The sequence below is a fragment of the Syngnathus leptorhynchus genome, chromosome 5 (assembly GCF_054491065.1).
Source record: "Syngnathus leptorhynchus isolate UIUO chromosome 5, UIUO_Slep, whole genome shotgun sequence".
Classification (NCBI taxonomy): domain Eukaryota; kingdom Metazoa; phylum Chordata; class Actinopteri; order Syngnathiformes; family Syngnathidae; genus Syngnathus; species Syngnathus leptorhynchus.
The window spans coordinates 8,412,346-8,434,888 of record NC_141199.1 but is presented as its reverse complement, the minus strand read 5'-3'; the positions used below and the strand labels follow the sequence as shown (position 1 = coordinate 8,434,888).

At 41.8% G+C, this 22,543-nt stretch overlaps 2 protein-coding genes across 6 annotated transcripts; one reads left to right on the top strand and one right to left on the bottom strand.

Moving 5' to 3' along the window:
- Nucleotides 1-1,839: 1,839 nt before the first annotated feature.
- On the top strand, nt 1,840-9,772 carry LOC147056691 (RING finger protein 122). 2 transcript variants are annotated; one of them, XM_085911473.1, is made up of 7 exons: nt 2,940-2,949; nt 4,495-4,576; nt 4,653-4,771; nt 5,813-5,855; nt 6,176-6,217; nt 7,667-7,749; nt 8,811-9,772. In XM_085911473.1, exons 3-7 carry the CDS (start codon nt 4,662-4,664, stop codon nt 8,929-8,931), a joined length of 399 nt encoding a protein of 132 aa, XP_085767599.1. In that variant the 5' UTR covers nt 2,940-2,949; nt 4,495-4,576; nt 4,653-4,661; the 3' UTR covers nt 8,932-9,772. The 2 variants fall into 2 exon arrangements, with proteins under 2 accessions (XP_085767598.1, XP_085767599.1); XM_085911472.1 differs by lacking the exon at nt 4,653-4,771 and having other exon boundaries at nt 1,840-2,949; nt 4,495-4,648; nt 8,811-9,769.
- pdcd11 (programmed cell death 11) lies at nt 9,647-22,538 on the bottom strand. Of its 4 annotated transcripts, none has more exons than XM_085911468.1 (36): nt 22,411-22,538; nt 21,887-22,005; nt 21,607-21,753; nt 20,760-20,924; nt 20,470-20,631; nt 20,271-20,391; nt 20,000-20,175; nt 19,744-19,851; nt 19,337-19,549; nt 19,122-19,246; nt 18,986-19,046; nt 18,709-18,855; nt 18,366-18,617; nt 17,824-17,949; nt 17,402-17,596; nt 17,089-17,259; nt 16,765-16,978; nt 16,459-16,611; nt 15,828-15,940; nt 15,089-15,588; nt 14,923-14,985; nt 14,718-14,814; nt 14,540-14,629; nt 14,162-14,264; nt 13,917-14,094; nt 13,721-13,777; nt 13,515-13,637; nt 13,288-13,410; nt 12,305-12,473; nt 12,005-12,202; nt 11,783-11,926; nt 11,470-11,720; nt 10,933-11,101; nt 10,655-10,808; nt 10,233-10,398; nt 9,647-10,107 (listed from the first exon to the last, which is right to left on the bottom strand). In XM_085911468.1, the coding sequence occupies exons 2-36, from the start codon at nt 21,983-21,985 to the stop codon at nt 9,933-9,935; spliced, it is 5,508 nt and encodes a 1,835-aa protein (XP_085767594.1). In that variant the 5' UTR covers nt 21,986-22,005; nt 22,411-22,538; the 3' UTR covers nt 9,647-9,932. The 4 variants fall into 4 exon arrangements, with proteins under 4 accessions (XP_085767594.1, XP_085767597.1, XP_085767595.1 ...); XM_085911471.1 differs by having other exon boundaries at nt 16,459-16,608; XM_085911469.1 differs by having other exon boundaries at nt 22,329-22,419.
- Between the last annotated feature and the right edge of the window lie 5 nt (nt 22,539-22,543).

Below are 22,543 nucleotides of genomic sequence, written 5' to 3'. Positions count from 1 at the left end.
TAAATAAATAACTGTCTTGCAGTATCAATCATAACTAAGCATCTGGCGTGTGTTTTTGGGGTATTGGACATTTTGTACGTTGAACAAATGTACGTGAGCCTGTCAGTGTGGGTAGGTGGAGTTCTTCATAAATTTGGCATACATACAGAGATATTACAATTACTCTACTCATAAAATGTTTCAATGTATCGTCCAAGTAAGTAAGTTATGCTTTAAGTATTAGCAAAACCATCATGTCTTACAAACTACTGCTCATTATGCCTGTCAAAAAAAGCTTCTGAACAAATTAATAGTTTGAATCAATAATGACACTTTTGCTCTAAGGAGAGGGCCCGCCATAAAAAGTCCTGTGAGAACAGGACTGAGTTCCTGCATGGGGGCATGGGGGCATGTAAACAAAAGAATCTGACAGCAGCTAATGCTCCAATGGCAGCCAGGCAAATGTGTGATTTATGCAAACCAAACGCTTGTTGCCATTCACCTGCTGCTTGGACATAAGGTCAACATTTGCATCTGTCTATCGCCCTTATGTTGTTATTTAGTCAAGCCCCTGCTTTAGCACTGAAGGAATTCATCATGTGTTATGAACTGATCAGGAATGCGCCATAAGACGTCAGCATGAACAACAATGCTTTTAGCCTTTTACTACAGGCTGCATGTAGTCAGCGCTGGGTGGACCATCCAGCTGTTCCTCTGCAATGACATTACCAACAGAGAAGGACGGGGAGGAGGGTGCTGAATGAAAATGGCTTGGTTGGATCCCATTGTTGTCCCTCCCTCCCCCTTGGGGATTAGTGGAACAGCACTCCCCTTGACCGTCTGACAGCTCGCCCACTATCCCAGCAGCTGTTCTCCCCCTCAGAGGACTGGCACCAAGGGTGGCTTGCACGGTATGGGGGGGGTTGCTGCTAAGCGTGTCTTTGTCCAGCTTGCGATTTCGCTATCAGAGGTTATTCTCTCTCACGTTGACACCTTCACGCATTGCTGACTTTGTTTGTCCTCTGCGACAATGATCGGTTGTATGGCTCACCAGCCACAACGTTAAAGAGAGCTAGATACCTGTGCAATTAGTCTTATTAGCAAAAAGAGAGTGGCAAACTATTTTTGAAAGAGCTCTCGGCATGATGCGGAGCAGTTCTACACTAAAAGAAACAATAATAAACGTGCTGTATGGCACCCATGAAATATACAATGTATTGACATTTAACATGGAAGATGGGTGCTGAATTTGAATGTTTTGGCTCTCTCAGCTAAAATAATGCACGAGTTGAAGATGATGGTAATGCTTGGAGACAATGCAGGAGGCATAAATATAGACATCACCTCAAAATAGACACTTCACTTGAATCAATACCTCACCAAGCATTGATTGTGTTTATCATTTTCTCTGGCGCTATGGTTGTTCTCACTGGATTGTATCTGATAATGGCACAGAAGTGAATTTAGATGAAATAAAGCCAACTTGAGTGAAACTCACCCCTAAAAAAAACAATCATAACACAATCTGGTTGACACCCACTTGGCAGAAATGACATTGTTTTGTTTGTCAGGACATCAGCCATGCATGCTTGCAGCTGACCGAGGCCTCCCTTGCTTGACTTTGCTGCAAGAGCCTCTTTGCTGTCCCTTTCACATACATGGGAGAGGTGTACAGACAGGACACATCAGCATGCTTGCAGGCCTCCCATTTGTCAGCGTCTGGCTCATTCTGCCTTCCTTCTGCCTGCAGATTGGAGGAGAAAGGCAGAGGGAGGGCTGAGGCCGAGCAGAGTTGCGAGGCAAAACGGATGGTCACATGAGCACAGATCTGTTTACAAACCCAAGGCAGAGCAGAGCAGAGCAGAGCAGAGCAGAAGGGAGCAGTGCAGGAGACATCGGAAAGGCAGACTGCAGGCTTACTCTTAAAAAGCGTTATGGACTGAAAGAGGAAGAGGAGAACATGACAAAGCCAGATGGAGGTGCGAGAGACTGACTGAGACAGATACCGCCTTTGTCCATTTTTGTCTTCTTCTGAAGGAGCAGATGGTTGGAGGAAGAGGATCCCCATCTCCATATAAACACACAAAACCACACATGCACTGAGTGAGGGGAGAAAAAAAACCACTCAGCAGCAATAAGGGCAATGCCAGCTTCAGGACTGCTCTGCTGTGGAGCGCTCCTCACTTTGTTTGGCCTTTGAGGGGTGCACATCTTTGGCTTGTGGAATACCCTCTGCAACATCAGTGGAGTGGAGGAGGAGACGGCAAAGGACATGAGAGGGGGGAGAATGAAAGCCGCCAAAATCCTCTGTTAAAAAAAAAAGCAGCTTTGGAAGGGGCAAGACAAAGCAGACTAAAGCCAGATTATTACCATCATTGATCGACGACTGTCATTGTGATCGGCGGATGACATTGGAGACGATCCTGCAGCCGAGAAAAACACAAGTCGGAGAGGGTCTTTGTCTGCTTTGAGTGTAAACAATGACTGCGCTGTTGATGATGTTATGACCGCGCATGATTCACATTTTGACGGCAACTTGCGAAATAGCCCACGGTATGAGGCAAGTGACAGTCCAAAATACACAACAAGATTTCTTTGTTTTCTCTGATGACATCATTCATACTGGCGTCCAGGAGCACATGAGGATTTTAGACGCGGTCCAAACTCTTGTCCCAAATATTCCAATCTTAACACCAAGTGCTTAATCCAGATTTGGGAATGCTGGGTCCCACAGACTGCTGAGCCAACAAAACCACACCTCTCAAGGATTTATGGAAATCTGAGCAAATCTGAAAAACTTAAGGCTTGTATTTGGAGGAGCTCGGCACACAGTGACTGATCCCAGGCTCCGACCACCAGTCCAAGAGTTTGGCCTCCATTCAAGCTCAGCCTTCTTCTTCTTAAAGGGTCTGAATTTATTGCTGCTGGCCCAGGAATCAAATTTCATGCAACCATTCCAATGGTGTAACGGTAAGTGAGTGTATTTCTCTGCCATCTGTTTAATACTAAAGATTAGGCCCACCATGTCTTTTGGTGTACTTACAGCTTGTAACTAGCTTCATAGTTTACTGGCTCTGTGTGATGGATTCAACAAACTTCAAAGGTGTGTGACAAAGGGCACTCAAAATAAGGTGCATTCAAGTTCATGTTCACTTCAGTCATGCAGCTATCGCAGCTTTATTTATTTATTATTATTATTATCATTATTATTATGATTATACCTCAATCTATGTGAATGTTTTGTGCCTGGTTGAGTGATGTACACAATGGATTGCGGGACACCTATCAAATGCTATGTCAATCCATCCATCCATCCATCCATCCATCCATCCATCCATCCATCCATCCATCCATCCATCCATCCATCCTCATAAAAAATTGGCACCCACACTAAGTCTTGATCCTTCATCTCCTTCATCAAGATATTTTTGTCAGTTCTATGGTACCAAATTTGTGGGTAGAGTTTGGTTAAGGCAATGTTGTGTCCTCACAAGACACACAAGGTAAATAATAATGGCACGCTTGGAGGAGTTTGGTGTTGATGAACTTGACGACTCATCAAATAACTTTGGTTTGGACTGGGATGGTACTTTTTTTCTTCTTCAAATCCACCAACACTAACCTCACACGTTCTAGGTCAATAATCATAAAACACACGTTTAAAAAATCGTCATCTTAAGAGGTGCGGAAGTCGTTTAAGATACAGAGTGGTAACAACCCCTTATTTCATTCCATTTTTAGTTCCTGTATGGCCTGGTATCCATTTTGCCCAAGCAGTCTATCTCTCATTAAGTTTCCCTGCCCCACCCCCTTCTTTCAAATCCCCCAACCTCCAGCTCTGTCAAATTATCATACCTCCCACACAGTGCAAGCTGTACCCATTCATTGACTCTGAAGAGAGACACATGGACATTTAGAGGCTGGCAAAGAGCCTGCTTGTTGCAAATTAATAGGGTCACATGTGGCTAGTGGAAGTGAGTCTTCCGCTGCTTTTGTTTTGCCAAATGGCTCTTCGGTCTCGACTTCATTCTCGTTTTAAATATATCCCCCCCCTACTCGTACTCTTCCCCCGTGCAACACACACGTTTCTTTTCAAACAAACACAGACATACACTGCACTACACACGACAAGTCCTCAACCCCCAAGTGCACACACTTTTCTAGACTACTCTATTGAGTCTGGGGAACAGATGGTGGTGTGTCGGTCTCCGTTGGCTGTGTTTGTCTACTTCACAGCCAATTAACGGGTAGCCCAACGATGGTTAGGGTTGCCACCACTGTGCCTCAGCCACAGCTCCATGGACACATTTGCATCATCAAGTATTTCTGACCAAACAGGAAAAACACTCCACTTAGAGACGGCAGACACCCAGAGAGGCTTTACGGGAAACTAATGAGGATGTTTAATATTCCAAAGTCAGTTCCAGATATCCCTGAAATGTCCTGAATTTGATTTGATTTCAATAAATGTACATGTTATAAGCGTGATGATCTTTTTTTTTTTTTTTTTGGCAGGATGCCTGTGCGGTTTGAATTCTCCGAGCTCTGAACACGACTGCAGCATGACATCTGACATGTATCACCTGCCACTCAATGTGTATGTCATTGTACTGGGCATCGGCCTCTTCGTCTTCATGCTCAGTCTCATCTTCTGCTGCTACCTTTTCCGGTAGGTACGAGGGATGAGGGCAGAGTTGGGCCGAGCCTGTTCTGTATACCCGGGAAAGGAATTGGAGACGGGAATATCGACAGCAATTGAGACAGCAGTGCGGTCTCGCCACATAGCCACATTGTATGTTTATAGTATGTAGTCCTATTGTGAACATTTATTACGATGCTTTATCCTTTAATTACAGTATTTTTTTCATTCAAAAATATTACAAAAACATCAAATGACTATGTGACAGAATTTGAACCTCTGGAACAGCAGCAAAAATATTTTAACACCCCTAAAATAGGAAATATATGTGGTGTGCTGGTTTTGGTCTCTGGTGTTAAATGATTAATCACCTTGCACATATATTGTACATGCAACATAAATGATAGTTGATGAATGATCCTAACGTCACAATACAGTTCTCACACATTAAAGGCACTCACATAAGAAAAGGAAACTCTGGTGTATACTGTTTGAACATTGTGAGGCATTCTAGGAGTCTTCAATTTCACAGTCCCGTGTGAGAGAGTGATGTCACGTATGTGCCGTGTCACGTTTTCAGCACATCGACGACGCATGAAATTAGGGAAGGAGAGAGAGATGAGTGTTTTCAAGCTGGAAATGCAGTCTTTATTTTGAGTTGTCAGCTAAAAAAAAAAAAAAAAAAAATGCACACTGTGCTCTTAATAGTGTTATCAAGCTAAAATGACTCATTAAAAAAAACACAAACTGAAGCAAGGTATAACTACAAGCTTAAAGATAACATCCCAAAGGATTATGTGGCTACAGGAGGTCCCCAAATGTGATCATTCTTTACATCTTGACATTAAAATGGCCCGTGACACTAAAAAAAGGACGTCTGCCTTTATTTAGGAAAAAATGTGAATGTGCATAATGGACATATTATGACCATTTTGAAATGATGGAAATTCAGATGAACTGTTCTGAAAATGAATTTCTATATCTTGACAGTTCTGTTTTCATAACAAGTAACATTTTTCCTAAATAGACCTAACCTGACTCAACTAAGAAAGCACCATTCACCCCAATGCCAAGAATGCTAAAGAAATTTCTAAAGGCCGCTTTTATGCTGAAAGTCTTGAACTATGGAAATTCTTACCCCAATACTTTTCTGTGTAGCATTTAAGTGTACTTTTTGTCTTGTTTCTGTGGCAGGTTGAAACAACAAGGGACGAGGGATCAGTTCAGCTACAACGAGGTATGCCACTCACTGCACGTGTAACAGCACACTCTGAGGCAGGCTCTAAATCCTACCACAGTATGTCAGGCTTTTTTTTTCATTCAGCCGAGCAACATAACACCACCTTCTAGAAGAGTCCATCAGGGTCCACTCAATGCGACAATTCTGAAGCTAATTTTAGATGAGCTTTTCTATGCGTCAAACTGAGGAGTAATATGAGGTCATTCAGTTCAGGATAAATACCTCATCTGAAGAAGTTATATCTATATATATGATAGTGCTGACATCCGAGTACGTACACTGTATGTTTATTCTTCCGTACTCATTTTTCGCTGTAGGTGGTGCTGAAGGGAGCAAGCAAGAAACTCAGCCTGCTTGGAGTAAGTCATTTTGTTTTGTGCAGCTTTTATGTACATTAGGGTAGATTTTCGACCTCTGACCTTTTGAAACACATTTGAATACTCTCAAAATATCAGTCGATCATTCTGATATTTGCGGCGGGCGTTTGATCTCGACATAAGGAGCGATGTTCACGTGAAGTTTCATGACATCGAGCAACATAAAGCTAAATAAGACTGTGCCCACCCTCGTTTAACGAAAAACAACCAACTTTGTGACTGTACGGGTACTGATTCGCCTCAGAGCTTTTTAGACTCAGTTTGAATCGATAGAGTTCGTGTTATGTAGTTAGTCATGTGACTGCAACTTTGTAGTCCTCCTACCTCGCTAGACTAGCAGGAAGCGAGATTGAAATGTTTTCTTTTATAAGCTGCATCAACTGGCATTTGCACATTGTTAAAGTCTGTAACTGTTATGGAAAGTTGAGTTGCATCAACAGTTCCAAGTAAAACGCTATACCGGAAATTCCTCCCACTTTTCATGCAAAGGATCATGGGGGTGTAGTAGATAGTTCAACCACCACCGTAGTGAGAGAAATATAAATGTTTTTCAGGAAATGGTGGTAAATAGTTACGCTTTGAAATCCACCTTTTCTGATATTTTTGTTTGGTGGCATGTTTCTGTTTGACTTAATAAGCCAGGTTGAGCTATCTATAGTCTAACACATTTTTTTTCACGGGCCGCATTAGTCATAGCTTCTTTCGGAGGGCCATTATGACTGTCAACCCAAATAAATGTATGAACACCTCATATTATATACAGTAAAAGCTACAAAACAAACTGACAAATAACTCATTTTCAAATCAGACGAGTAAAAACTGGTCAAATATATTTTTTAAAAAGATATTAAAAGTGAAGACAATTTGCAATTCTAATAATGACACGGATTTGATGCACAATTTGTCTTTGCGGGCCACATCAAATGATGTGGCGGGCCGTATCTGGCCCCCGGGCCTTGAGTTTGACACGCGTGGTCTAACATATTGAAGGAGTTCAATCCTCACATATCATTAACATGCAACACATGTCCTCGAAATCTCTTTCGTCTATGATAAGTGCTTACCGATCTTCCAGTGGCCGAATTTAGTACTGCTAAGAATAACCGTGCTTATTATAGCCGCATCATACAGTAAGAGCTACATTTCTCTGTTTGCTGTCTTGTAAATGACTTCTTGTAAAATTATCAAAGGCAGACGGAGGGGGAAGTTCAGTTTTTGAGAATCCAAAATAGACACAGCTATGTTAAGAACAATTCATAAACAACACTTGGATTTATGCACTGAAACATGGATACATTGGACATCTGGCAATTTACAAGTCTTTTCTTTTTTATTGTTTGAGTGATTGACAAAACGTAGGCCTGTCATGAATTATACAAACATGATGACACAAAATATGGCCTCATCTCATTGTTGTTGTGCTTTTGGCAGCAAACCTGTGCCGTGTGTCTGGAAGAATTTAGGACCAGAGATGAACTTGGAGTGTGCCCGTGCTCACACGCATTTCACAAGAAGTGAGTGTTTAGAAACAAACAACATTATCTAATATTTGTGGAATTTAAGACTGTGATAAAGTTGATTGTGTTAATATAAATCCAGTAGAAATTGCATGGAAAAATTTGAATCATTCTCAGAAATATCAGATCTTTTAGATTTTAGTGTACCTAAAAATGCAAAAAGTGTATTCTCATAAGGCAGAGATACAAAATGGAGGGGGGGGGGGAGAAAGGTATGTGAGGAAATAAAATACCACAAAATAAGATAAATGCTGGAGGCGGGGGGGGGGCTATATTTGCCAGTTAACCTTTGACTCTAGCTACTTAAACAGTTTTTTTTTTCTAAGTACGAAAGAATGTGAGTGACAATAAACAAGAGCCAGGGCCTAAGTGGGAAGTATTCTCAGCCCGGGAGTTCCATGGCGCAAATCAGCACTCTTTTAGTCCAGTGTTATTATGAGCGTGAATCATCTTGCCCATAATGAAGATGCATTTGTATTTAAATTGCAAATACAGCCGTAAAAAAAATATGAGGGCACACTTGTTGAATCAACTTTCAGTTCATTATAAATGCTGAGTACAACTAAAGGTATATTTGTTTGGGCCTCAATCAAATAAAAACAGCACCTAAAATATGAATTCAAGAGCTGATCGAGACATTTCCCAAAACGTTGTTTATGACAATGGCCGAAATGACTTCGGAAGTTCTCACGTAGGTAAAACAGGCATTTTTAGCATTCCATATTTTCTTTTGTGTCGGTTACTCACCTGCCACACTTTTAGTGGCACCGGTCATAACAGACATTGAACAAGAAATTCAAGAAATCACGGCCGTCTCAAATTTTCCCATGGCTGTGTATTATTTTAAAGCAACATCTGGGCCCAGTTAATAAACAGCAATTATTTTGTGTTCATATTAGAAGAATTTATTTATTTATTCATGGGGGCAGACAAGGCACCAATAGCCACCTACAAGCTCCAACAAGGCCTACATTTAAATGTATCATTTTGTGTGTACTGTTCAAAATGAATATAGTTCTTCCTCAGCCCTATTCTAAAAACAATTTCCATGCTTTCAGGTGCCTGCTCAAGTGGCTGGAGATCCGCAGCGTGTGCCCAATGTGCAACAAACCCATTTTGCGGCTCCACACAGATGCCCCACAGGGTGCTGAAGGACCTATGGAGCCAGAGGAGGTGTGAGCTTGGAACAGATGAAACCAGACTTCTCTTAGAAAAGAAAACCCCAAAAACATCCATTTGAAATACGACGAGAGATGATCATCTCGCAGGCAATGACGTTTATGATCCCAAGTGGCCGTGTTGCCGCTGACCTTTGAGCAATATTCTTAGGTGGGAATTGGATGTTGACGGAAGCAAACTTGATTTGGTAGGGTCAGGAGATAGGGAGAGGATGTATAAATAAGAAATTTTTTCATTACATTGGTCCTCGCTTAGCTTCCATATTGCACTGCTCAGCAACAGCCCGAATGGAGAGGAGGCACCAGAACTGCAGCACTGATGGGCTGGACAGAAGCAGTACTGAGCAGGAGCAGTACTTATACCTCTACCATCTCAGGGGTGTTACCAATCCAGCCAGCACAAACCACATCAGTCACACCATAACACACATGCATCTTACAATCAATACTGCCACTGTGTACGGTAGGAGAAATAATCAAGCAGTCAAGCGGTAGCCACGCCCACAGGATGACATCACAACTTCTGGATGACATCACGACCAGCATAAAGGATTTAAGTAGGCAGTTTTTTTTTTGTTTGTTTTCTGATTGTGTACCAGGAACTTTCCTTTTAAAAGAGGGTAGACAACTAGCGTGTATGTATTGTATGTAAATGTGTCCCAATATATATTGTTATTTTGTATTTGTTGCTTTTAAATAAAATGTCATGTAATGTATTGTACTGATAGTAGATTTATTGAGTCATGGCAATGCTCTACAATGATTTATTACGCATTAAAAGAAAAACTCATCCAGAGAATGGAATGAAATAAGTCAGTTAAATTCCTAATTCTGGTTGATCCAATTAGATTTATAGAGGAATACATACACTGTATAAAAGTTGTCTTCAAGTTTCAAGAAAGCATTGACAGTAAAAAAAAAAGTCAACTCTTAATTAAAAATCTGTTTGCATTTTGTAGCTGCAAGCACAGAGTCCACACGCAAATATACAATCTGAGAGATTCACGAGCTGGCCGCTACACTGCTTTTGCCTTCCACAAATTCCACAGCCTTTTCTTTGACAGCCTGGATGCTTCGTGGAGTGCCGTGCTTCTTCTCGTACTCCATGTAGCGTTTGAAGAAGAACTTGATTTTCTTCACAGATACACTTAGATGGATCACACGATCAAAGAGGGTCCTGTGTGATAAATTAGAGGAATATGATTGTAAACATGCAATAAGCTTTCTTAACTTGTTCTGAAATCAAGAAAAGAACTGACTGAAATGTTTAGCTAGCTCAAAAACAACAAAATTTGGCCTTACCGGACTTCCTTCTGTGATCCATGTTTGACCATGAGGTCGATGAAAACAGACCAGAGGTCTGTGCGTTTCGGGTAGCTTGTCAGGACTTTGTCAAACATTGCAAAACCCTTTACCGTGTTTCCGTAACGAAACTCTAGTTGAGCAAACTTGGCGATGACATCCACACCTGGGGACAAATCACAATGTTTATAAATTGGTCTAGATCGCTGCAGCGGGAAAAAACACTCAAAATAGGCATACCTACGCAAGCTAATAAAAACAACATAATAAGCTGTATAAATATGAAGACTGGGAAAAGTACAAATGAAACAAGATTTTATTATTGTGGCTGTAGTTTGCATTAGTGTAGTAATACATTGCACGTTTTTCTGCCTTTGGTACCAAACACATGAAAAGACCACAGAGCATCGTGATATACTCACTTTCTTTGGATGGTAGACTTTTAAGTGCTCTTTGGAGGAGAGCACTGGCAGCATCACTCTGGCCTTGCTGAAGCAGGAAGGCACCATAGCTGAGCCAAACCGCTTTGTTCTGACGAAAACGCTTCACCATTGACTTATACAAGTTCTCCGCCTCCTGGCCAAAACAGAGACACAGAAAATGTTTAGCTCATGCAACAAAAATCTTTTAACTTACTTATCTTGTTTTGCTGTTAGTTCCTACAAATTTGTTGTCCAAATTATTAGCGGGTAATTAATACCTTGATCTTGTCAGATTTGGTGTAGATGTCCGCCAGCTGCTGATAGACGGGCATGGGCTCACAGAACTGGAGGGCTCGCTCAAAAACTTTCTTGAGGCTGTCCTGGGTGCCGTACAAATTTTCCAAGTTGAGCAAGGCCACCCATACATTCAGCTTCTCCTGCTCCTCTCTGGAGATAAAAAAAAGTACATTTAAAATAGAAAAACAACCACTGAAAATGGACTTGTACTGTACATCTTCACATCTGAATCCAGACATAGCTAGTTCTTTTTTTATTAAAAGCCCCCAAAAATTATTTTCTGGCAAAGATATTGACAACAAAGGCAACGACAAGCATAGGGAAGTTGTAAACTTAGATTGAGTGGAGTAGAGTTAAAGAGGCAACAAAAGGAGGTTATGCAAAGTGGCGAATATAAATACAAGCTGAAATAGAAAAGGACATACAACAGCGTCCCTTACAAATGCAAGCAGTGAAATGTATTTTCTTTCCATTGCCAAAAGGGGGGGGAGCTCTTTATCGGCAAGCTCTAATCTTACCTGAAAGAAATGGTTTTAAGTGCCCTCTCTGCCACAGCTCGTGCCTGCTCGATCTGGGTGGCCTGCAGGTGGTGAGCCATGTACTGAAGCCAGAGAATGGAACTGTTGGGAGAGGCCAAGAGCAGGCGCTCAAACGCTCCCGCATCTTGGGGCCTGAGCTGAGGGTCCATCAACTCAATCTCCCGCTGCGTCAAGGCTTTCTCCGCCACCTTTTTCTCCTGCGCCAGCTCACGTCGAGTTTTCTTCTGAGACTGACAGGGAAAGAAGTTGTGAGACAAACAGTGGGAGTCGCAACAGCAAACACAACGCGTACCTTGCTGCTTTCATCTTGGTCCTCCTCTTCATCACTTGAGTCTGCATGCTTGTTTACTGTGGCAGGCTTCAGTGAGCTCAAGCCAAGATCCCAGGAGAACTCTGCTGCAACCTCCAGTCTGATAGGACCTGAGGAACTTGAGACCTGTCGAGACATTGAGTTATGAGTGCATGCATGATTAAATGGGACTGAAATAAAAACAATGTAGATGATTTCCCTTACATTCACAGCAGCAGATCGGGTGTCTTTGTCTTCCTGATCCTCTTCCTCTCTAAAGTACACCTCAACTCCACTGTCGTTGTCTATAAGGTTTGTTGTTTTCTCCGTCTTCCTTGTCTTCTTCGTCTTCTTCGTCTTCTCCGTCTTCTCCGTCTTCTCCTTCTTCTTCTTCTTCTTCGGGGCTTCCGACTCATTTTTCGTCTGGTAATATAAGAGTATGCATCATAGTTTTTGTTAATAGAAAAAAACCAAAAGATAAATGCCCAGACTCTTTACTGAACTCTTTTCCAACTACTTTGTTACCTGTTCACTTTCTGACAGTGAGCGTTTCTTTTTGTTTTCAAGGTTGTACTTCTTCTTATCCTCTCCCTGGAGACGTAGCGGCAGATGGAGGGATTCCGGAAGGATGTCTGGCTTCCCAGTGTCCATAGTGAGCAGGGACAGGTCAACTAACCTTTCCTTTCTGTCGATTCTGAAGTACAAAAACAGAGACGGGCGCAATGTTACATCTTGCACAAGCCGTGGTGCACAAAGAGCCAAACTAAGGCAATATGTTTGCTGGAGCAATTCTCACAGTCCCATCAAACCCAACTTATTGCCATTTCACTATGTGCTACAAGAAACACTCACTGCCGATGCATGTGATAAATTTAGCCATTTAGTTTTTATACCACTTATTCTCAATATGATTATCATGAGCGAGAAGCGATAAAAGATGACTGACTGGGTAAGAGGTGGGGTGCACCTCAGACTGGTCGCCAGCCAGTCATAGCATAAATATTTGAGTATTCATCGTCACATTCACACCTAAACATAGTCTAGAGTCTTCCTTCAATAAACCCAACATGCATGTTTTTGGAGCCCACATAAGAACGGGGACAAAATGCAAACACCAAACAAAACAACTGGAGCAATAACTGACAAGCATTCTACCTTTGGCCACAATACAGTGTGGGATTCATGTTAAGGTAATCCATTTTAAATTAAAAAGAAAAACTTTTCAGTAGGTCGAGGCGAAAGTTTCTAATCCTCCTTTGCTGCCATCAACACAATTAGGAAACAGAGATTTTAGTTGCCAGTCTGAGCTCTACAGCTCTCGGTCGCTGTTTTTGTAAAATGCGTTTTCCCCCAAAATGCGACTTGTACTACAGAGCGACGTGCTTTGTCTTTGTGAGTTTTTTTACTCGTAACAATTATAGTTGGAAAAATACGATAACTAAATGCAAATGTTCAATTTGGATTAAGTGTCAGAGGTTTTATTAGCGAATGAACGGTCGCAGGTTTACCTGACAATTTTGGTGGTGAGCAGGGTGCTGGGTGGCAGATGATTACAGAGGATCTTATGGTTGTTAACAAAGTACTTGGTGGACCGCTGAAGCTCGGCTCTCCCAATAATGTTGGTTGACAACCTTGGAAGAAGTAAAAAGACATCATTCACTTCAGGTCTTCAGTGGACCATGACACGACGTTTCTCATGCTCGTCCTGTACATATACAAAAACATGGTTGGTTACCTTAGAAAGACCCCTCGCTCGCTGATAGACTTGACATAGCCTCTAATTAACTGGCCTTCTTGTAGATTGTCTAAGGATAAAATCTCTGTGTCTTTTGCTGGCTTGGCCTGTTGTGGGTTCAACCTGGAGAAGAGGAACATCAACAGCAGCACTAAGGTTACAAGTTCCAGACCAGCATTTTTGAGTGTATCTGTCAGATATCATACCTTGATGGTCGAAGCGATAGCTGCCACTTGCCATCTTCAATGCCCAGAAGGTAACACCTGAGAGAAAAGAATAGTGCTGACTGAGTAATGAAATCACAAAACTTGTGTATCTCAAACACCATCTCGCTATAAAACACAGAGAGTGGGGAAACAACTTTGTTTTTTCGTATTGTAGTTGGTTGTTGCATTCACTGACCTCAGCAGCTGATCCTTGCTAAATGCGGCCAACGGGTTGGGCTTGTATGCATCGGCGAGGTCAGTGATGGCCACAGTTCCCGTACAACTAAACGGGAGTTTGACCACAAGGCCGAGGTGTGGCGCCATACTTGTCACCATTCCCCAAGTGATATCGCCTGCCTCCAGTTTATAAATGCCTACAAAACAAACAGCAGCTCTTCAGCCTTTTTTTTTTCCATCATACATGAATTGGGTGCATCCTACCTGTGAGTGACAGCGACAGTTGTTGAGACATGGGACTCACTTTGACCACTTTAGCCTGAACAGCCTGGCCAAGCTTGTACATTTTTTCAAGGCGACTGGAATCCTCAAATATGACAAATGAAACAATATAAGGGCAGAGTCCTGTTTTTGTCACGTTTCCTTTGTATAACATCACAAATTATTATCTCTTCTTTGGAGAACACTTAGTTTTATTTGATGATTTTCCTTTCATTGACTGCGACAGCAGTGTATTGTCAAATGGAACTTTCAAAACTGGGAGAATATGTTTATGGCTTTCAGCACCACCTGCTGCTGAGGTATGCACTTGACAGCATGTAAATGCACGTTCCATTGCACAATAATGGTAGAATAACTTACTTTCAGATCAGTAATCATAGCCAGCATTTCCACTGTCCCCGAAACAAACAGACCAGAGGTGACCTCCAAACTCTTGCTCTCTTGATGAAACTGCAGACAATCGCAAACCCATTCACAGATCTGATCTCAGCTTTGCAGTAAGAGGATATGTTTGATGCAAAACTGGAACCTAGCCCACCTTTGAAACAAAACAGGTAATTTCCTGTCCGACCTTGTAACTACGCAAGTTCTTTTCAGCTGTGTACGACTTGGCCTCCAATTTCCCATCCAGTTTGCTATTTGTGTTGTGGCAACATGTGAAGGACAGGAATGGCAAAAACAAAATAAAATGTACATTCAATCAATGATGCTGCTTTCCAATGAGTAATGAATCAGTTACTTACCTGGGTATTAGTGTGAGCTCAGGGCAGGTGTATTTGAATCTTGGATGGGAAATGGGTAAAAATCTAAAGAAAACAAACAACAGGTTATTTAAAGTTCCAAAAAGAGACTTCTAAAAAATAAAAAATAAACTTAAATAATGAGGAAGACAACATAAGCAGCAGTCACCTGTTACTGTTGACTTCTCGTTCTCCAATGACCCTGCAGGTGACCACACTGCCCAGTTTGACCGAAGACGTGGGGAAGGATCCTGGCAACACTTCTGCAGCCTCCATCACCTGAGACACATGCACATAGCCCGTGCCTCTATCCTTGAGTGTAATCTGAATGCTGGTGGGCTTTATTGTCCGGACTTTGCCCTGCAAGATTTCTCCAAATTGGTAACCAGTGTCAGCGTTCATCTGGTTTGAAACGGAGCCCAGTCCTTTGGTTCGGGGTCGCTTCCATGACAATAGAGGGAGCCCTTGCAGTTGCTCGCAGCTGGGTTGGACAACCTCGACGTCTAAAGTCATTCCTTCTAACAGCTTGTCCGAGTCTGTTAGGTTGACCTCATTTAAGTGTCTCCGTGTTTGAATAAAAGTCAGCTGAGCAGTGTCGTCCACTGAGATGATGGCTAGGTCTTTGTCAATGTGCTGCAAAATTGCAGAGTACTTGCTCCCTTCTGTCAGCTGTAAACACAAACAGTGATTATGACAGGTCCACATCAAAACACAATGCATATGTATTATCTCCTAATCGTCATCAATGGTCTGAAACCCATGAATCTTTGTTTTAGAAAACAAACTGCCTCCAGTATGCAAGGCGGTACAGTCTTCTGGAATACAAAGTGAAAACTGAAAATACACCCAGACTTTGTTTTTCAGTACAGTATATAATGGGGAAATTAATGTAAGACAAAGTCATTTACCATTTTCTTTTTGGCAACCAAATTGGAAAGGAGGGAGACATGGACAGTAGTGGCCCGGATGTCAACATAAAGGACAACTGCAGTAACCTTCTGTCCAGGGGTCAACTGAATGTCTGTAAGAAAGCAAGAGAATGTAAAAATGTACATGATCTTACCTTCCCTTTGCAGCATTCAATATGTTACATCATTTTATTTTGAAATACAAGAACTGAAAACATGAAGCATCTTCACCTCACCACTGAGTTGATGTTATGATTTCATTAAATGATGTGTCTTATTATATGAAGCAGCCGTGTCACTTGTTTGCATGGATGTTCTTCCTCATATTCAATTATCGCTATAATTTTTTTTTTGGGTTTATTAATGTGCTCAGAAATGCACTTTGCACTCCCATCCATCCATCCATCCATCCATCCATCCATCCATCCATCCATCCATCCATCCATCCATCCATCCATCCATCCATCCATCCATCCATCCATCCATCCATCCATCCATCCATCCATCCATCCATCCAATCCATTCCATCCCCTAATCTATATGCTATACAGTATTTTGTCTGAAGCTTGGCAAGAAGGATTTATCATAGGATACCAATTCTTGACTTGACTTAAGGATCATAAAAACATACCCATCACATGGCGCTCGTTGGCCTGTATGGTGGCACCGACCAACTCATCGGACTTGAAGTTGGCGCTTTTGTCATCCTTCTCTGTGTCAAACGTCAACTTCAGCCTCTGGCCAACAGACAGAGCAGCTAGCTGCTGATAAGGCTCCTTGGCTTCTGAGGAAAGAATGTTTGCTATTTAAAACAGACTTGAAATTAAGTAGCAGATCAAAATAACAGAACAAAAGTTTAATTGCTTTCAAAGTGAAAGGTCATCCTTTGATTTGTCTTACATGGCTTTGTCAAGTTTATCGAGACAAAACGTCCCACCTTTTGTTGCAATCATTTCGGCCACAGCTCGTCTCTCTTGCACAGCGTGAATCAGTCTGATCAGGGCAGATCCCTCTGGCATAGTGACCTCATAAATTTGCAGGGTGACCAGGAATCGCTTCTTCTCCTCGTTCAAATTAGTCACCTTAGCAATTACTGTCTGACCAACTTGGAAGGTGGTCGCTATATTAGCAATGAAATTATCAGGAATCTCCTTGAAGTGAGCAGACAGGAAAATAAATCAGTTGGCACAAAAGTGATGGTCGTTGAAGAGAGAAAATAAAACCGCCAAATATTTTCTGCCGATGACGACGCATTACTCACAGACTTTGGGGCAAGGCCAACAAGACCGTAGGGGAACTCAACAAAGACACCATAGTCCATGATGTTCTTGACCCAGCCAATCATCTGCATTCCAACTGTGATCTCTAAGAAATCCTTAGGAGCCTCTCCTTCCTCCAGTGACCAGATCACCAGTGGCTTCTTGGTGACAATCTAAGAGAGAAACTTAAGGAAAACAAAGACAATTTCTGGAACACTAAAAAAGGCCAGGAAAAAAAATCAGCACAATCGACAGAAAATATAAATCAAAGTCAAGATGAGAGTACATTCTTAATTCCAATAATAACTAGGATACAATTTGTTTCGTGTTCTGCTGAAAGCAGACGAGGTCTGAAACGGTGTCTCCCTCTTGCAGGGTCTCCCGCAGCAAAGAGCAGTTCAACACGTGATCCGAGAGGTGCAAGGTGGGTAGGAAGGCACGGACACCATCGGGAAGAATGGACACTTCTAGACCACTGATTGACTTCTTAAGCACTTTGGCCTCCAGCCTCTGCAACATAGACAGTCGGCAAAAACTATTGAGCAGGAAGTAGCACTGTTACTATCATTACTTTGGTAACTGATTTGACTGATTAACCCCATTCCTCCTTAAAGGCACAAATTGCAATAGTGTAGAACTGCAAACGGAGTAAAAACCTATTCAGTTTTATCTGAAGTAATTCAGAGTTAGATTTATAAATTGCTACATCTCGAGTAGCTATTTTGTATTGAACATACCTTTCCCACCTCACAGTCAAATTGGGCGTTTCCAGTTTCTTCTGTCTCTCGCTCCATCGCAGGCTTAAGTGAGAGAAGTAGCTTTTCTTTCGCTGGATTACACTGTAGTACCCTGGCCTTCAACACCTTTCAAAAGGGAGACATAGGCTTTTTTTTTTTTCATCAATATAAAACAGTCAACAACCCTCATCCTGCTGTCCTAAGAGAGAGTCTGACTTTCATTTGATGGACAACTAGTAAGCTGCCGGTGTTTCCTCTTTCACTTCACTCGGCAGGCACTGTTTGTAGCAGCTGGCTGCTTCTTTTTACTCGCGGAAGCAAAGCTCAGAATGTGAAAAACAAGCGCGTGGCCACGGCTTAGAACTAACGAATGCATTTTATTGCACGGACGGACACAGCAATTTTCCCGGAAAACTAAGATCTTTGGATATCTATTTCAATATTTGCACCAAAAAGTGTGTTTCCCATATGTCTCCTTAAATGAAAAGAAAAAAGATCATGTATTTGCAGCTCATGTATAGAGTCAGAGCTTAAGATCTTACCTGACCAACATAGAAGACTTCCTCAGGGTTGAGGATTAATTCAGAGCTGAGTTCTTTGGCTGGCACCAGGCCCTTTACATCGTTGTAGAACCGAACGATGCAGCCAAAGTTTTTGACACTGACAATGTAACCGTGAGACAGTCGTCCAGGACGAGCGTCACTGTAGCTAAGGAATAAGGGCAGGGAGCTGGCTATGAGGGTCTTCTTTCGGGTCAAAAACAGCTTTTGGCTGTTTACGTCCACTGACAGCACCTGAGGACAAAAAGAGCAGAAACAAAACAAAGAGGTTTGGAAAGATGATCCGATTAACAGGAGGTTTTCTTGATTTGAAAGATGGACTGACCCGACATTTGATTTTCATGCCCTCGGCGTACACCTTCTCGGGGTTCTTTAAGACAATGTCTGATAGGTGGTTATGAGGCACCAGTCCTCGAATACGGTCCGACACGTGCACCACCATGCCATGATTCAGAATAACAGAGACTTTGCCCTTTAAGGGAGAGACATGCAAGACTTGGTTCAGACAAAACAAAAAATCAACCTGTGCATACTTTTTAGGATTCATAAATTTTCTCGATAACTTCCAGAACAGAGTAAATTTCTGGAGTCGAAGCACCTACCTCTACAATCTGACCAGCCTTTAGATCATGATATCGAAAGAAGGGTTTTTGTACCACGCTCCTGAAAATCAGTTGAAATCAGTCGGACACCGACTGACAAGGCGGCAAGATGCAGAAGACAAAAACTTTCACATACCTGCGTAAAGTAGCAAAATGAATTTGCTCCATGGGGCTGAAGTCAACTATCCTGCAAGTATGTTTGGGTATGGCTAGTATTTTGTTCTCACTAGATGGGTCCTTGTACTCCTTCAGGTTGTTCCTCTATCAAGACAAACAACAAATTGCATCAGGCAACCTCAGATGAGTTTTTTTCCAGGCCAAATATCCATTTGAACCATTAATGCTACTCACATGTACAAATGTGATAGTCTTGTCAGGTAATTCCAAAAAAGCTCCAGACATGTGGTGCATTGAGATCATCCTGCAGTCCTTCACTACCTCTCCGATGCGGTCGCCACAAGCAGGGACGGTACTGATTTGGGATGCAGGCTGAACTAGGTAGCCACGCAAGCTTAATCCTACCAAACGGGTGGATGGCTCCATATACAGCACACGGGCCAGAACCTACACGAATGAGGCAAAAATACACAACAACAAATATAAACACTTTAATCTAACCTAATTTGACAACAACAACATTAAGAAGTTGCCACTAGGTGAGATAACTGTGGGAATTTCTCCGAGAAATAAAAATTGCTTGGTTGCAAAAAGTATTAGTATTTTAGTGTATTAGATTTGATCACAAATAAAAGCATCACCTTGCTTCCCTCGCTGTAACTGTCAGCCATCTCTTGCTCCATGTGAAGGATGTTTACCTGACCACTGAAGGAGGACAGGAAGCCCAACTGAAGTCCGTGTTTGGTCACCTGCAATACAGGCTTGATTTTAGCATTGTCAAGAGTTCATTTGGCATCACAAATTGTCGTGAAATTGTGTATACAGCCAGTGCGTACGTTGGGGTGTAATTTGAATTTTGACAGCATAGAGTAAGAAGGCATGAGAACTACCCCTTACCCCTTTGACTGTTGCTTTAACAAGAAGTCCCGGAAGAAGATTAGTCAAGGTCCATCCTTGTTTGGATTCAGCAAAAGCTTGGCGAATAGCCGAGGGGTTGGCGGTGAGTTGCAGCAAACGTCCATCGTTCTTCACTTCTTTTATTTGACAAGTTATATACTGGCCCACTTTGAGCTCTGAAAAGGCAAGGGAAAAAAAACTATAGTCATTCCGGTGATTTTAAAAAAGGTTTGCTAGAGAAAAAGAATAAAACAATTCAGATTTGCAATACCATTGTTACTGTTCTGTTTATCTGTGTCAGCTTTCTTGGGAAGGAAGGCTTTGGTTCCCTTGATACCAACATCGATTATGCAGCCGTGATCTTCAAGACTCTCAACACATCCACTCAACACCTGAGACAATAAACAGAGACAGTTGTTGAGTGGTGAGGAAAGAATTTTGTGGTTAAAAGGTGCTGACTTCTGACTTACCATGCCAACTTTCATAGAATTTGATGTGAACGCCTTGTTGACGAGCTTTGGATTGATGGAGAGCTGGATGCTAGCTGCACCTCCTTTGGTGGTCTCCAATTTGGCAACCACACATCTCACCACCATGCCCGGATGGAAGAGGTATGGCAAAGCACAAATGTCCTGTGAAAAATAAAAACCACAACAGCAGGTCAGACTAAGTCACTTGAACCATAGAACCATAGATTCCAATTGTGTGCATTTACGTAGTTGGAAAAGCTAAACTGGTCACAACAAAACTAAACACCCACCTCAACGTCAATTGAATTCAGTTGCTCAGTGAGCAGCTTGGTGTACGAGTCAGAGATGTTCCTGACGCTGAGAAAGCCTTGCAGACCACAAGGTAGACCGACGGTCACCTCAAAGTCTGAAACATCTTTCACACAGCCCAGCATTAACGTGCCTTCCTTTAGATGCTGTGAAGAAATATCACAATTTTAAATATATTTTCCTTACGGTGAAACCATACAATCACACTAGGGATGAAACAGTATGCCCCAAATAATTATGTACCCTGGTTTTGAGTTGTTCTCTGGGTCAATACAGTGAAAGACCAAAATGAAAAACGAACAGTGCATGCATACATTTTGTTTTTCTTCCTCAAAGAAAAATACAAACGATTTTCTTCTTTCAAGGAAATTGAGGATATAAATGTGCAAAGATGACCAGTCTTAAAATAATGAAATGAAAACAATACCAGCATTACTTTTACTCCATATGAGGAGTTAGAAACTGCTTTTTAAATGTCACTGGAAATTGGGCTGAGGTGAACTGTATGTATATGTTTGCAGAGAAGGTGTGTTGCAAGAACACGAGGCAGTTCCATTTTGTGGCCCTAAGATAATATGTTCTGTGTGAGAAACTTTAATATTCGCACCATAATATTCAATCGCCCCTGCATTTTTTTATGGCTACTCTTCAGAAACGGTGGCAAGATTTCAAGGGTTACATAAATGACTTAGAGGTTGTAATTGGGCCGCAAGCATTCAGTTTGACACCTGTGAGCTAGATGAGCTAATTCTTTAGAGTTCCTTATAATTGTTTTAATTCATATTGCCTTGTTGTAATGAGTGTGGCTTTCCTTAATTGTGTTTTTACCTTGGAATGTAGTATTTCCACACACTTTGCAGGTGCATTGAGCGTCAGGTCATCTTCATTCGTCTCAACAGTCTTTTGCTTCTTGGCTTTCTTTTTGGCATCTTTGGACTCCACCTTCCTTTTCTTAGGCTCTTCTTTTTCATTTGACTGCAGTAAAGAAACAAACTACTTTGAGCATGTGGAACAGTAAAGAAGCAGCTTGAAATGTGAGAATACAGAGGTTTTTGAGTATTTTGCACAGCATGCCCAATCTGGATAGAAGAAAGGAGATCAACCATACCTTGAAAAGGTTATCCACCTCAACCGGCACGGTTATTTTACTTTCACTAGTCTTCCCAAATGTCCCACCTCGAGGGAAGTCATCCTCCGCTGATGCCATGTCTTATTTTTTACAGATTTCTACAAAAACAAATGGAATACAGCATAAGGAAATTTGCATCTCAAAACCTGCTTGATCATTGGTGTCTCTTTTTCCGTTTAAAATGAAAATGCAATTACATGTACGAGATACAAATGTGAACAATTGAAATAACACAGGATGTATACAATGGCCATTACGATAATAACGGGTTTATCACAACAAAGGGGGTACTTGTAAACACATGTCTACGGGTTTCATCACACTACGAAGCTGAAAGGTTTGACGAATGGTCTACACGTGGAAAATATCAACGAGCATTACATTGAATATTTGAAGTGAACAGAGTAGCTAACATCTTTACATGAGAATTTAACTGTCTTCCTGCATGTGGTCACGAGAAGATTGCTTAAAGTAAATAGCCAATGGAAGATTTAAAAACTCACATGCTGTTCAGCACGCCATTACCACGACCCGGAAGAAGAATTTGTTTGGGCGGATCATAGCCTGGCGAATCACAACCACGTACAAGTTGATGACATCTCACTTGGCCATTCAGTGATCGCATTTGGTGATCGT